Source organism: Salvelinus fontinalis, chromosome 40 (assembly GCF_029448725.1).
Source record: "Salvelinus fontinalis isolate EN_2023a chromosome 40, ASM2944872v1, whole genome shotgun sequence".
In the NCBI taxonomy this organism is placed as follows: domain Eukaryota; kingdom Metazoa; phylum Chordata; class Actinopteri; order Salmoniformes; family Salmonidae; genus Salvelinus; species Salvelinus fontinalis.
In genome coordinates, this window is record NC_074704.1 from 27,528,323 (window position 1) to 27,545,269 (window position 16,947).

The 16,947-nt window shown below is 42.2% G+C and overlaps 2 protein-coding genes across 5 annotated transcripts in view; one reads left to right on the forward strand and one right to left on the reverse strand.

Annotated features, from left to right (window-relative positions):
- Positions 1-16,947, forward strand: part of si:ch211-126j24.1 (phosphofurin acidic cluster sorting protein 2) — a 109,538-nt gene that overhangs the window by 26,973 nt on the left and 65,618 nt on the right. The gene's annotated exons all lie outside the window — the stretch shown is intronic.
- On the reverse strand, positions 1,277-2,726 carry LOC129839591 (uncharacterized). The gene is made up of 5 exons (XM_055907130.1): positions 2,642-2,726; positions 2,352-2,456; positions 1,987-2,256; positions 1,781-1,885; positions 1,277-1,662 (listed from the first exon to the last, which is right to left on the reverse strand). The coding sequence occupies exons 1-5, from the start codon at positions 2,655-2,657 to the stop codon at positions 1,277-1,279; spliced, it is 882 nt and encodes a 293-aa protein (XP_055763105.1). The 5' UTR covers positions 2,658-2,726.

Sequence of the window (16,947 nt, forward strand, 5' to 3'; positions counted from 1 at the left end):
TCTTGTATATTTTGGAACTTCAGGAGCGCGTCATTAGCCCTGCTGTGGTACAAAACCACAATCTTGATATTCAGAAAGTTTTCAAATTTGCCTATGTCTGAGAAAGCCACAGCATCCTGTATACCTAAACCCACAGCCTTTTGTAGCTCTTGAGCTTTCTGTAACGCTTCGCGCTCTGTACATCCTGGGCTGAGTAAGTGGGCCAAACCTATGGCAAAGCATAGCTTATTACCATGATTGTGAACGATTATGAGGTAGGCCTTTTTATTGCTTATGATTTCGGACTGCATCAGGCTATCGAGTTTACGTCTCTGCCCGCCGCCTCCTTGGGGTGGCCGGACTAATTGTACTACAAGTTCGAGGGTCCTATCTGCTAGCACGTTTAAATTTGACTGAACAAGGCGTTCTAGCAGGTTAACAAATTGTTCAAGATCTGCTTCACCCCTATTTAAAATAAGCGACACACGGCTCTGCAGACTGTCTCCTAAAATTTCCAACTGTAAGGTATCCCTTGGTTGGCTATAAGCTCTAACTCTATCTACCAGTTCATTCAAAGTGTCCATAAGCATTACGTAAAACACAGCATATTCCCGAATCTGACCCCCCCATGCGAAATTGAAAAACTGTCGAACCTCAATATTGTGGAATTTATTTCGATACAAAACATGTTCACTGCGATCAAGACCATCCCCATCCTGATTTGCTAGACAATCGTCCAACTGTTCAAAAACATCGTATTGGGTTTCAGACTCTTCAGACATGGGTGTTAAAGGCTGGCTTAGAGGTGTAGGTGGTGCAGAATTAAACCTAGGGCTTTCGTTCTGTACATTGTGATCAAGACCTTCCCGATCCAGATTTGATAGACATTTGTTCAGCTGTTCAAAAACATCGTATTGGGTTTCCTCTTCGAACAAGGGTGTTAAAGGATGGCTTAGAGGTGTAGGGGGTGCAGAATTAAACCTTGGGCTCTCGTTCATCTGGGTAATTAAAGATATGATTGATTCGGGTATCTGTGATAACCTGTTTTCATCTGCAGACCCTGACTCATTCATACGTGTAATAATTTCAATGAGTTCGGAGGGAATCTGGGATAATAGGTTTTCATCTATAGCCCCTATGTCAATTAGCCCAGAATCATTCATATGGTTAATTATATCTTGGAGCTCTGTAGGGATTTCCGCTAAGAGGGTTTCAATTGTCTCGCTTAGGTCTATAGGGGGCGCCATTTCTCTACTTAAGGATGTGTGTGCTTGTGTTTTTTTTACATATGTGTTTTTTAACGGAGGTATTTGCTTGTTTTAACCCTACTGTTGTTTAACATGCGGGGAAGCTCTCTACGCCAGAATGACACATCCTGATTGTATTGATGTTCGAATAGAATACCCATACGACGTTGAAGTAAAGCCTTTCGTGATTTTAAACCCTGTGTAAAAGCCTTGAAAAGCACGGCTTGGTCTATTTCACAAGAGGCTTTTGCCGCACCAGAATTGGCCGCTTCAATAAGGTTGGCCACTTCACAGAACATCAAATCGTCTACCTCAGAAATGTCATTTAAAACTTTGAAATCATCAGGCTTCGCTGTTCTGGTGACTGGGGTCTTTGGCGCCTCCTCGGGATCTAGATGTGTAGCTTCTTGGAGGTCTTTATAAGCAGGCGAGGAGTCTGCATTAAAAATAATACATACAGAAAAATAGGTTATTAACCCTAAAATATGTTTGATAAAAATGTAAAATACATTTCAGATATAAGCCTATATATTAACAATACATTAATTAAATACCTCGGCTTTTTTGAAGAGGGCTGTTCTGAAGAAGCTCTGAGAACTCGGGAACATGTCTTTGGGCAACCCTAATTATAGCATCTGCCTGGTCTGTAGCTTGTGAGCCTGAAATTTAAAAAAAAAAACAGCATTAGTACATGTTTAAACATATTCAGGCATAAAAATAAAATATATATATATATATATAAATTATAATTGATTCATACCTTGTCCTTGTAACGCTGTCTCGTGAATACCCTCCCAGTAGTATTGTTCGGGTGAAGCGGACCTGTGGATCTGGGCCCTGATTGTCCGTTGGTGTTTAATAGGGGGCGTCCAGCGGTCCTGGGTCAGGGGAGTTGACAGGCCGTTTAAAGTCTCTGTTTGCGGCTTCTGTGTAAATACATCCTGGGAGTAGGGCACAATTGTCTCGTAGGCATATCCTTCACAGAAACCGTGTAGACTCCCTATGGCACCCGTTCTAGGAGGTATTTCCGCTGTAAACACATAAAATAACTTTTAATATAAGACGCCGATACTTTTTGTTTTTAAGGTATAAATATTCTTAAGGAATTCTTGGAATCTTACTTACTACAATTCAGGGTCGGCGTTGGGATGTAAACAATTTGTTCCGGAGACCCTACGACCGGTTCGAGTTCAGTTATATCTCGGAGAATCTGAGTGAAGGTTTGAGAATCTAAAAAAAACATTAGATAATATTAAAGCTCTAATCATTTTAGCTAATATTGACATTTTATACGTTAAGAATCCGGGCCCTAAGACCTGTTTAATATTTCTATAACATACAACGTTTTCAAACAATTCCCAAGAACAAACAAATCTAATATATAGCATATGTAAATATTTATTTCAAGAACTAACCTTGAGAAATATCCATCAGGAGGGTATTTACCAGATCTTTTTTAAAGGGGTCCGTCCGATAACTATTCCTGGAGGAATGCTGTAGGGTAAATGCGCGAAAACGATGCTAACAGGGGGGACCTGTTTTGCTTAGCTTTTGTAGCCGTCGGACTCTAGTGGTGTCGTATTTTTCGCGCTAAAACAGCCTAAAAAGTTATCTTTGAAACCTAAGGCATGTGGTTCAAACACCAGCCATTTGGTTCAAACATAGGGTATTGGGTGGCGTCTAAACATTAGGTATCTTTTGATATTCTAAAATCTCCGGGGGCTAGCATCTAGATGCTGGGGCTGGGGAGGTCTCGACAGCACTGGGCTGAATGACTTTTAGACATCTGTTTGGCCTGATAGTGTAAACCCTGGTTTCAAACGACCCCCCCATGCATAGAGAGAGAGCCTTGAGCGCAGATGCAAGGGTATTTTTTTAACAAACACCTCGCCCCCCTTTTTCTGTTTTTGAAACACACACACACCCACACACACACACACACAGCCACTACAGCACAAGCACGCCCATACGCGCGCACATTGCGCAAGTTTTTTTTCTCAGGGACAGACTGCGCTAAGCGTGAACAAACGCGAGAGTTCATAACGTGGTGAGATTCTGTTTTTAAAAACCATTTTATTTCATTCAAAATATTTAGTACATACATTTTATAGCCTTACATTCTTAAGGTATTTTACAAAGCCTTTCTTACAGATCCAGGGATCTGATGCAACCACCCCCCATTGTCAGTGTCCAGTTGGTCATCAAAATGCCGGGATCTCTTGCCAGGCTCATCAACACTTGCTAAGTTTTCACTCCAGGGGTAAATCCTACGTCGGGCCTTTTGGTCCTGGCTATGTCTCAAGAAAAGTCGAGGCCAGCGTCTTAACTGTTCGCGATTTTTGAAGAGAATGTCCAGCTTATTCATAAGTGTTATGAAAATTGGATAATCAACCCATTTAAAACTAAACACAGGAATAAAAAAGTTGACATCTTTGCATGCTCTGGATGCTACTGGAGAATTGACAGACTTTGTAGCATTACCCGCATCATAAACTTGACAGGCTAAAATTGTCACTTTGTTGTCCGGGTTATAGTCCATTGAAGCAATTCTTAGAGCCTTGAGATCACTGCGTCCGAAGACCTGTTCTTCCAACGCATAGCCTGGCACAGCTGTGCCACTCAGGACCTGTTCAATTTTACAAAGAGCCATCCGGATGTTTAGCCATTCTCTCATGCCCAGAGCAGGAGAAAAACTCCCAGGTTTTGCCTGATAAACGGGTTTGGGGCCACAGGCGTTGAAGATCTTTACCGTAGAATCCTCCGGCTGGAATATGTAAGACATAGGGCCCTCACTCGTACCCAAAAATCCTTTAAAACATTCTGGAGCTTCACACAGAACTTCCTCAATGCTTTGTTCACTGGGTTCATGACAAGCCGAGCATAACATACCATAAATTGACATATGTGTCATTTTTGTTTAATATTCAGGGGGTTTATCTTGTACAATCTTAAACATGCATTGTTTTGGGGCTTTATAAGGCTTCTGCAAAGCCAGCCTCTTTGAAATGTTCATTAACAACCCCCCAACACTAGACATCCAGGAACAGTTTGACATGACACCTGGTCACTTACCACCCAAAAGCCCCCCTCTAACCATCAGAATGTCCTGACCGGAAGCCCAAATATGGGCATGCCCCCCTTCTACAAACCATTGGGGCATCAATCACTACATAGGTTCATAAATCATGATCTTTTTCTGATTTACGACATTGACAACTTGACACTTACCCCAAAGACCCCCACCCCGGCCAGGATGTCCTGACCGGAAGCCCAAATATGGGCAGGCCTGCTACAACAGGACATAGGGTCATAAATCATTACATAGGGTCATAAATCAGGCTGGGGTCATAAATCATTACCGGTTGACCTGACAACTGGACCCTTACCCAAAGACCCCCACCTAACCATCAGAATGTCCTGACAGGCAACCCCTTAGGTTCACATAGCGGTCACATAGGCTCACATAGGGTCATCCATCAAATCTTGACGTGTGACATCTACTTTAATCTCTCTCTCATCCCAAACATCTCTCTCCTTCGTCAAATAGCCCTTACACAGCCTGGAGGTGTGTTGGGTCATTGTCCTGTTGAAAAACAAATGATCCACCAGTCTAATGTCCATTGCTCGTGTTTCTTGGCCCAAGCAAGTCTCTTCTTCTTATTGGTGTCATTTAGTAGTGGTTTCTTTGCAGCAATTCGACCACGAAGGCCTGATTCATGCAGCCTCCTCTGAACAGTTGACGTACATGTGTCTGTTGAACTTTGAAGCATTTATTTTGGCTGCAGTTTCTGAGGCTGGTAACTCTAATGAACTTATCCTCTGCAGCAGATGTAACTCAGGGTCTTCCATTCTTGTGGCGGTCCTCATGAGAGCCAGTTTCATCATAGCACCTGATGGTTTTTGCGACTGCACTTGAAGAAACTTTCAAAGTTCTTGATGTTGCATATTGACTTCCATTCATGTCTTAAATTAATGATGGATTGTCGTTTCTCTTTATTTATTTGAGCTGTTCTTGCCATAATATGGACTTGGTCTTTTACCAAATTGGGCTATCTTCTGTTTACCCCCCCCCCCCCCCCCCCTACCTTGTGACAACACAACTGATTGGCTCTTTTTTTGGTTACTACATTATTCCATATGTGTTATTTCCTAGTTTTGATGGCTTCACTATTATTCTACATAATAATAGCATAAAGCATTCTACATAATAATTGCATAAAGCTGGAAAGGGTTACACAAGTATCTTGAAAATCCTTGATGTTTATCAGTCCACTGTAAGAAAAATTGTCTACAAAATGGAGAAAGTTCTGCACTGTAGTTACTCTCCCTAGGAGTGGCCGTCCTGCAAAGATGACTGCAAGAGCACAGTGCAGAATGCTCAATAAGGTCAGGAAGAATTCTGGAGTGTCAGCTAAAGACTCAGAAATCTCTACTACCATCTTTGTAAAACACTAAAATGGCGCCGGAGAAGAAGGCAGACGTTGTATGTGCCCCCAACCGATTGTGTTTTTTTGTTCATTTATTTGCATTGTTTCTAACTTATTTTGTACATAATGTTGCCGCTACCGTCTCTTATGACCGAAAATAACTTCTGAACGTCAGGACTGCGATTACTCACCTCGGACTGGTAGAATCCTTTTTTCCTTTTAATGAGTCTGACTAGCCCGACGCGAACGATATTCTGCTTTCTTGCGAACAGGCCCAGATCCCCATGATTTGTGTGAGGCAGAGAAGAAGGGTCCGGGGGGGGGGGGGGGGTTGCTGCCTTCTGAGAATTCGTAGGTGATCGAATAAACCCCCACTTCCTTCCATTCTGCTAGCAAACGTGCAATCTTTGGACAATAAAATATATGACCAAACTGGAAGATAAACTTTTTATGGATAGGGGGCAGCATTTTCACATTTGGATGAAAAGCGTGCCCAGAGTAAACTGCCTGCTACTCAGTCCCAGTTGCTAATATATGAATATTATTAGTAGCTTTGGATAGAAAACACTCAAAGGTTTCTAAAACTGTTTGAATGATGTCTGTGAGTATAACAGAACTCACATGGCAGGCAAAAACCTGAGAAAAATACAACCAGGAAGTGGGAAATCTGAGGTTGGTTGTTTTTCAACTCAGTCCCTATTGAAGATACAGTGGGATATGGGTCATGTTGCACTTCCTAAGGCTTCCACTAGATGTCAACAGTCTTTAGAACCTTGTATGATGTTTCTACTGTGAAGTGCGGCCGAATGAGAGGGGAATGAGTCAGATGTCTGGCAGAATGCTTCGAGCTTGTGACGCTCGTTCACGTGAGAGCGAGCTCTGTTCCATAGCTTTTCTACAGACAAAAGAATTCTCCGGTTGGAACATTATTGAAGATTTATGTTAAAACATCCTAAAGATTGATTCTATACTTCGTTTGACATTTTTCTACAGACTGTAATATGACTTTTCGTCTGAACTTTTGCCTGGACCTGCCCGCTCGTTGTGAGTTTAGATTGTGTACTGAACGCGCAAACAACGTGGAGTGATGTGGAAATAAATGATGGACTTTATGGAACAAATCAAACATTTATTGTGGAACTGGGATTCCTGGGAGTGCATTCTGACGAAGATCATCAAAGGTAAGTGAATATTTATAATGCTATTTCTGACTTATGTTGACTCCAACATGGCGGATATACATTTACATTTAAGTCATTTAGCAGACGCTCTTATCCAGAGCGACTTACAAATTGGTGCATTCACCTTATGATATCCAGTGGAACAACCACTTTACAATAGTGCATCTAACTCTTTTAAGGGGGGGGGGGGTTAGAAGAATTACTTTATCCTATCCTAGGTATTCCTTAAAGAGGTGGGGTTTCAGGTGTCTCCGGAAGGTGGTGATTGACTCCGCTGACCTGGCGTCGTGAGGGAGTTTGTTCCACCATTGGGGTGCCAGAGCAGCGAACAGTTTTGACTGGGCTGAGCGGGAACTGTACTTCCTCAGAGGTAGGGAGGCGAGCAGGCCAGAGGTGGATGAACGCAGTGCCCTTGTTTGGGTGTAGGGCCTGATCAGAGCCTGAAGGTACGGAGGTGCCGTTCCCCTCACAGCTCCGTAGGCAAGCACCATGGTCTTGTAGCGGATGCGAGCTTCAACTGGAAGCCAGTGGAGAGAGATATCTTCTTGGGTTGTGTTGATCTTTGAGCGCCGTACTCAGATTATTGCATGGTTTGCTTTTTCCGTAAAGTAAAAAAAAAAATCTGACACAGCGGTTGCATTAAGGAGAAGTATATCTTTAAATCTGTGAATAACACTTGTATCTTTTATTAATGTTTATTATGAGTATTTCTGTGATTTTATGTGGCTCTGCGCAAATTCACGGGATGTTTTGGAGGCAAAGCCAAATGTAGGTTTTTGGATATAAATATGAACTTGATCGAACAAAACATACATGTATTGTGTTGCATGTTGTCCCGGGAGTGTCATCTGATGAAGAATATCAAAGGTTGGTGTTTAATTCTATCAATATTTCAGATTTTTGTGACTCCTCTCGTTGGTTGGAAAATCGCTGTATGCTTTCTGTGACTAGTTGCCGAAAAGCTTTTTTGAAATCGGACACTGTAGTTGGATTAACGAGAATTTTATCTTTAAAATCGTGTCTAATACTTGTATGTTTAAGAAAATAGAATTATGAGATTTCTGTTGATTGAATTTGGTGCCCTGCAATTTCATGGGCTGTTGGCGAGGGGTTCCGCTAGCGGAACGGGGTTCTACCAACGGGACATACAAAACTGTAATATCTTATTCTTCACGGAGTCGTGGCTGAACCACGACACTATCAACATACATCTGGCTGGTTATACGCTGCACGGGCAGTATTTTTGTAAATAACAGCTGGTGCACGATATCGAAGGAAGTCTCAAGGTTTTGCTCGTCCCTGTGCCCAAGAACACCAAGGTAACCTGCCCAAATTACTATCGACCCGTAGCACTCACATGTGTAGCCACGAAGTGCTTTGAAAGGCTGGTCATGGCTCACATCAACACCATTATCCCAGAATCTCTAGACCCATCAATTTGCATACCGCTCAACAGCTCCACAGATGATGCATCTCTATCGCACTCCACACTGCCCTTTCCCACCTGGACAAAAGGAACACCTATGTGAGAATTCTATTAATTGACTACAGCTCAGCGTTCAACACCGTAATGCCCTCAAAGCTCATCACTAATCTCAGGACCCTGGGACTAAACACCTCCCTCTGTAACTGGATCCTGGACTTCCCGACCGGCCGCCCCCAGGTGGTAAGGGTAGGTAACAACACATCTGCCATGCTGATCCTCAACACAGGGGCCCCTCGGATGTGTGCTTAGTCCCCTCCTGTACTCCCTGTTCACTCATGACTGCATGGCCACTCATGACTGCACCATCGTTAAGTTTGCCGATGACACAACAGTGGTAGGCCTGATCGCCGACAACGACGAGATAGCCTATAGGGAGGAGGTCAGAGACCTGGCCGTGTGGTATCAGGACAACAACCTCTTCCTCAAATTGATCAAGACAAAGGAGATGATTGTGGACTACAGGAAAAGGAGGACCGAGCACGCCCCCATTCTCATCGACGGAGCTGTAGTGGAGCAGGTTGAGAGAGTCAAGTTCCTTGGTGTTCACATCACTAACAAACTAACATGGTCCAAGCACACTAAGACAGTCGTGAAGAGGTCACAACAAAACCTATTCCCCCTCAGGAGACTGAAAATATTTGTCATGGGTCCTCAGATCCTCTAAAGGTTCTACAGCTGCACCATCGAGAGCGTCCTACTGGTTGCATCACTGCCTGGTATGGCAACTGCTCGGCCTCTGACCGCAAGACACTACAGAGGGTAGTGTGATCGGCACAGTACATCACTGGGTCCAAGCTTCCTGCCATCCAGGACCTCTATACCAGGCGGTATCAAAGGAAGGCCCTGAAAATTGTCAGACTCCAGCCACCCTAGTCATAGACTCTGCTCTCTGCTACCGCATGGCAAGCGGTACCGGAGCGCGAAGTCTAGGTCCAAGAGGCTTCTAAATCAAATCAAATTTATTTATATATCCCTTCTTACATCAGCTGATATCTCAAAGTGCTGTACAGAAACCCAGCCTAAAACCCCAAACGGCAAGCAATGCAGGTGTAGAAACACGGTGGCTAGGAAAAACTGCATAGAAAGGCCAAAACCTAGGAAGAAACCTAGAGAGGAACCAGGTTATGAGGGGTGGAGATTATAACAGAACATGGCCAAGATGTTCAAATGTTCATAAATGACCAGCATGGTCAAATAATAATAATAATAATCACAATAATAATAATCACAGTAGTTGTCAAGGTTGCAACAAGTCAGCACCTCAGTCAGCACCTCAGGAGTAAATGTCAGTTGGCTTTTCATAGCCGATCATTGAGAGTATCTCTACCGCTCCTGCTGTCTCTAGAGAGTTGAAAACAGCAGGTCTGGGACAGGTAGCACGTCCGGTGAACAGGTCAGGGTTCCATAGCCGCAGGCAGAACAGTTGAAACTGGAGCAACAGCTTCTACCCCCAAGCCATAAGACTACAGACCATTTGCATTCCCCCCCCTTACACCGTTGCTACTCTCTGTTATCATCACTTTAATAACTCTACCAACATGTACATATAACCTCAACTTTCCGGTGCCCCCGCACATTGACTCTCTACTGGTACCCTCCCCTGTATATAGTCTCGCTATTGTTATTTTACTGCTGCTCTTTGATTTGATTTATAATTTTTTTATTTCGATCTCTTTTGGTCCCCATTTGGACTAATCTTACAAGAGTCCTTAAACATTAAAATACAATTTATAATACAAACACATTTCCACATATAACACACTATTACAAACATACATAATATACTAACAGAATGACCCAATAAATACTCAATCTAAAAAATATTGATTCTTCATCTACTACAGTCCCACAACATTTCTTTGTATTATATTTAAATTGTTTTAAAATAATGTTTACATTTATATATTGAAAGGTTTCTAGTTTGCTCAGTTAATTTATTCCATTTCTTCATCGCTCTAAATCGAAATGTTCTTTTGCCTATTTCTCTTTTCTGTCTGGATAACACATAGATGGTGGACAATCTTTTCCTAGTATTTACGGAATGTCTGTCTCTTACCAACTGAATACCGTTGTGAATAGAACTTGGCCGTTTTAAATGATGTATATTATGAAATAAAATAAGCATGTTTTTTTTCAATTATCTTGTCGATTGATGACCAACCAAGAACACTGCGCATGACTACAACAGAAGAACCATATCTTCACCTTAAAACAATCTTTGCTGCTTTGTTCTGTGCATTCTGCAGCCGCCTAACTTGACTTGATGATGCATTTCCCCAGACCACAGAACAGTAGTTCACCTGACTCTCAATTAATGCTTGTGTTATTTGCTGAAGAATTTGTCATGGTAAATATTTAGCTATCCCCCTGATTACGCATGCTGTTTTTTTTGTTTTTTTTTACATAGATTAGTTATTTGAGACGGCCCTGATAAGCATTTGTCTAGCTGCACTCCCAATAGTTTGGTTTCTGCCACTTCTTAAATTTGTACTCCTCCCATACTTAATTGTATCCCATGCTGTTTTGGCCTTTTCCTAGTTGAACAGACCAACATAACTTTGGTTTTCTTGGTGTTTAAAACAAGTTTGTTTTGGCAAACCCACTCCCTGATATTCTCCAAATCTCCTTGTAAAGCCTGCTGTACATGTTGAACCGATTGTCTTGCTGCATAAATTGTAGTATCATCTGTAAATATAGTAGCTTGAGTTTAAACTAAGGCATAGGGAAGGTCGTTGGTATATATTAAATAAAGAAGTGTCCCAAGGCAGCTGCCCTGCGGTATTCCACAGTTTAAAGCATGAGGGGAAGAAAATGACAACCATTGACATAGGTGGACTGTTTCCTGTCAGTTAGATATGACTGTACCCAATGACTGTACCCAATTCAATGCTACCTCCTTTAAACTATAATGCATTAATTTTGTCAAAATTATTTCATGATCCACCAAATCAAATGCTGCACTGAAATCTAAAAATAATACACCCACAAACGTGCCATTATCCATAGCATTGAGCCACTGGTCAGTCATGTCAACCAATGCAGTGGTAGTGGAATGTTTTTTGCGATAAGCATGCTGATTGGCTGTAATCAGATCATTCTTTTCCATGTACTCCCATATTTGTCTACTCACAATACCCTCCAATATCTTACTGAGTGTAGGGAGTAGACTAATTGGTCGACTATTGGCAGGCGTAATGGGTTCTTTGCAGTCTTTCGGGAATAGGACACAGTTTCGCATGCGTCCATACATTTGCAAACATCCCCTTTTCCAGTGACCAATTAAATATGTATCAGTGGAACTGCAATCCGGGGAGCAGCACAGCGAAGCAACAAATTGTCCATAACACCATAACCTGTAGATTTACCATCAGGTAACGACTTCAATAGGTTTAACACCTCCTCTGATACTGTTTGCAGACTAAAAGAGCAGATCTTGTTACTCATAATATGATCATCAATCCATTGGATAATAGCTTGCTTGGAAGAATGTATGTCTACATTGTTACTCAGTAATTACATTTTCTGTGTAAAAAATATCAACTGGTTTTGTTATGATTCTCCCGTCAACCTCCACACTAGATGGGCATGATGAGATAGATGTACCAATTAAGCCCTTAACTGTATTCCACACCTTTTTAAGAATAATTTTTACAATCAATTAAAGCATTGTTGTAAAATAACTTTTTCTTCTTTCGATTAAATTTAACTGCATAATTACTTAATGTTCTATAATTCTGTTCATCAATTTCTAATGTTGACTTGGCTGCTAAGACTTTTGCCATATTTCTTTGAGAAAAAGCCTCACCCAGTTCATCATTAATCCATAGAGATGGACGGGCACCAACTGAACTCTTTCTTATAGGGGCATGATGGTCCATTACCTCAGTGAGCAAATCAATAAAACATTCTGTAGCGTGATTTAAATCATCCTCTTGATAAATCAGCTCCCAGGGTACAGCAGCCAAATCATTTAGAAATAGCTCATGATTAAATGTTTTATAATTCAGTTTGACCACAATCCTAGGGGGTTTCTTTGGAACCTTGGTCTTCATGGTTATGGTCACAATATTATGGTCTGTCCAGCCCACTGGCATTGATCTGGCTTTTTAAGCATTGCAATGGTATATTACAGACAATCAGATCAATGCATGTGTCTGAACGATGACCCAACTTAGTTGAAGATCTAGTAGTATCATTATCCATTTGTTTCAAACCACAGTTCTCGGCATATCTCATCAATTTAGTTATATTTGAATTATTGTGATCCTTCCAATTTATATGAAAATCACCCAAGATAAACACATCTCTGTTACTATCTGTGGCCTGGTCAAACCCAGTACATAAGTCATCCAGATAGGACACCTTAGAGCTAGGAGGTCTATACACACATCCTACCAATATGGGTGCCAATATAGATGTACCTGAGCCCATAGTGCCTCTATTTGACATACATTAAGGTCATCCCTCTTCTTAAAAGGTATATGATTCTGAATATACAGTGCTACACCCCAACCATTCCTGTCCCTTCTCAGTAGACTATATCTATGATTCCTGTCTCTTCTCAGTAGACTATATCTATGATTCCTGTCCCTTCTCAGTAGACTATATCTATGATTCCTGTCCCTTCTCAGTAGACTATATCTATGATTCCTGTCCCTTCTCAGTAGACTATATCTATGATTCCTGTCTTCTCAGTAGACTATATCTATGATTCCTGTCCCTTCTCAGTAGACTATATCTATGATTCCTGTCCCTTCTCAGTAGACTATATCTATGATTCCTGTCTCTTCTCAGTAGACTATATCCTTGAATGTTAAATTGCCCATCATTTACAGATGCATCTAAATGCGTTTCGGTCAAGCCAAAATATGAATATTATTTATTTTGACCAAGTTAAAAACCTCATGTATTTTGTTAGGAAGGCTACATACATTAACCAGAGCTATATGCAGCCCTTTCCTTATCAAGTGGAGATCAATAGAGCATGTATTCATTATAGTTGAAGTTGTCATGATAGACTACAACACACAAACTCAAATTTGAACATTAAAGTAAAATAGCCAGGGAGTTACTCTAGAGTCCTGATACAATTGCCCGTTGATATAAAGTTTATCCATCACCATGGAGACTCGTTGATTCAGGCAACGCTTTTCCTTCATGATGGGATATAGTTTTTTTTCTCCTTTCATTGATCTCGGTGGGGAAATGATCATTTATTCCAAAATCAGTGTTTCTGAGTTCTCTCCCCATGTTCTTTGCCATTTCCTTTTGTTAAATTTATCAAAACATGCAATAATAGCCCGTGGCCTATTTCCAGAGGCCTTACCTATTCTATGGACTCTGGAGAAAGTGACATTACACACAACATCAGTGGGCAGTTTTAGTTGAGTTGACATAAAGTCTCAGACTGTGTCCTCACAGCCTCTGCGTTCTCCGTTATCCCTGAGAATATTAGATTGTTCCGCATTGATCAACACTGTACATCAAGCAAGGTCTATTTAATTACTATTTTTATTTCTTATTCTTATCCGTATTTTTTAAACTGCATTGTTGGTTAGGGGCTTGTAATTAAGTAAGTATTTCACTGTGAAGGGTCTACACCTGTTGTATTCGACGCATGTGACTAATACAATTTTAAAGGAACCCCCATCTCCGTTCAGGATGAAACATCCTGTCGTCCATGTTTTTATTTGATCAGTGGGCAGGGTGAGAGGTCCATTGGGGGCTGCTGGGGAGTGAACCTGACTTACGTAATTCTCTGTCTCACTGCGCTGATGGCAGGAAGCAGGATAAGCATGGGGAAATAGTGCATTCCAGGATCCCGGGCTTACTTACTCTTGAGTTCCGACCAGCCTTTAGTGGCATTAGGGTGTGTGTGTGTCACTCCCCAAATCCTTGTCTGCTGTTTATTCCCAACCAACACAGCTACACAGACTTTCCCAGCTGTCAAAAATTGTCAGTCTAGAAGTGCTGAGTGATAAATACTAACATCTGTTGACTAAAAACTGGCCCCTGTTCAGTTTGGATGCCTATATGAAGAGTCCTAAGACAGACAAATTGATATGAATACTTGGCTCTTGTTTTAAGAAATGGCCTCCAATCAGTTTTGGATGCCTATACGAAGGGACAGAGACAGACAGATCGATACAAACGCTTGGCTCGTGTTTTAGGCCTGGGCTGTCAAGACTCATGTCATTGTTCTGAAGCAGCAGTGTGGAATTGATGTGCTTAGTCTGGTCCGGTGGCTAAGGCCACAGATACAAAGCCTCTCCATTTGTTATCATTCCATCCAAGCCATTAGAGCCAGGGCCGTATTCTTTGGGGCATAATGCTTTTGAAAAGATATGCAACGGACAATACAAATTATCGCTGCTTGTAGGAGTCTGGGTCGTTCCGTCCTGTTTGTCTGTTGTCTTCCATTTGGTGCCTAATGAAAACGGCACTGTTGCTTTCGTGCTGGGTTACTGGGCCCTAATGTGATCGGGTCCAGAGTCCAGTCTTCATTGCGTGTTTATGGAGCACGAAGGCAGGGAGGAAACCACAGACTTGGAGTGGGAAGTGCCACCATCTTATCTATCTCGCCACAAAACCAGCCATCAAGCCTGGCAGTCAGTTACTTGAAGATGTTCATTCAAGCATTTCCTGTGCTGCAGCAGACCTTGTAGGACTTTATATAAAACCTGAACTCAACTGCTGCGATCTTCCTCCCCCAACCAAACACTATAAGTAATGCCATCACAGCTGCTATTGTGCTTGAAATTAGTTTTAGTCCAGCCCTATTTAAATACACCCAAGACTGCTACTCTACAGTTTGACCTAGCTTGTGTCACTTCCTGTTTGACTCACTTCCTGCATTCGGGGTGGCACGAGTTAGAAGTGAATGGGTCCGACAGAGTGGCTGTGGCATCAACTCTCTCTCTCTCAGCCACTAAACACACACGTACACACACCCAGTCTGTGTCTGCGATGACTCCGCTCTTGTTGTCTCATTCACATTTAGCTGGACTTGTCTCGGCAGTGCAGAGCACAATGTTTCACTGCCGCAGGAATAGGGGTCAGTAAAGGCTGGCTCAGTTAGAAGGGTCAGGTAAAGTCTCAGGGCACTTGGCTGGACACTACAGCGTTGACCTACCTTACCGTAAATCCTGTTTGATTTTTCCACAGAATGATAACCATATCAAAATAATCATTACCGTAAATACTCACTGATATTGCAATGCAAGTGTGACTGATGTCACTTATGTATCTCTCTTTTTATTTGTTCAACTGGGATTCAATGTTGCAAGAGGAATGTTAAAGATCCGTTTTTATAAAGGATTTGTATAATTTCAGCCAGTAGTTTTGAAATTAGCACTAACAAGCCAATGTGGATCCCTGAAAGTTGTGTCCAACGTCATCACGCCATTGATTTTTTTGCCTCTGTAGCGTGTGCCTGAAGAGGGAAGAAAAGCTCCGTGATGTGTATGTTGGGCTCACCCCACAACCTTATTGGACAATACGGTGCTGACCCGATCCCGACTCCAACTTTTGAACCTTGTAACCGCATCATTTCACCTGCCAATCAACATTGTCCATACAGTTTGGTTGTCGCAGGTACCACCAGTTTACGATACCACAAAATGCATTTTCTTCCATTGCATGTGCTTCGTCCTTCGGTAGGCTGCTGTGACTCTATACAATGCTGGAGGAAGCATTACAAAGTTTCCCCCTGAAAGCACAGATTCCTCTCATGCATTCAGATAACTCTCTCTTACTATGAACCCAACAAAAAAAACCTTCCCTTCTTTGTTTTGACCAATGATTTTATATACAGTGCTTTCGGAAAGCATTCAGACCCCTTGACATTTTCCATATTTTTAGGTTACAGACTTATTCCAAAATGTATTAAATAGTTTTCCCCCCTGAAATATCACATTAACATAAGTTTTTAGACCCTTTCCTCAGTAATTTGTTGAAGCACCTTTGGCAGCTATTACAGCCTGGAGTCTTCTTGGGTTTGACGCTACAAGTTTCTCCCATTCTTCTCTGCAGACCTTCTCAAGCTCTGCCAGGTTGGATGAAGAGCTGTGTCGCTGCACAGCTATTTCCAGAGATGTTCGATCAGGTTAATGTCCGGGCTCTGGCAGGGCCACTCAAGGACATTCAGAGACTTGTCCCGAAGCCATTCCTGCGTTGTCTTGGCTGTGTGCTTAGGTTTGTTGTCCTGTTGGAAGGTTAATCTTTGCCTCATTCTGAGGTCCTGAGCTTTCTGAAGCAGGTTTTCATCAAGGATCTCTCTGTACTTTGATCCGTTCATCTTTGCCTCGATCCTGACTAGTCTCCCAGTCCCTGCCGCTGAAAAACATCCCCACAGCATGATGCTGCCACCACCATGCTTCACCGTAGGGATGGTGCCAGGCTTGGCATTCAGGCCAAAGAGTTCAATCTAGTTTCTCATGGTCTGAGAATCTTTTTTAGGTGCCTTTTGGCAAACTCCAAGCAGGCTGTCATGTGCCCTTTTACTGAGGAGTGGCTTCTCGTCTGGCCACTCTACCATAAAGGCCTTATTGGTGGAGTGCTGCAGAGATGGTTGTTCTTCTGGAAGGTTCTCCCATCTCCACAGAGGAACTATAGAGCTCTGTCAGAGT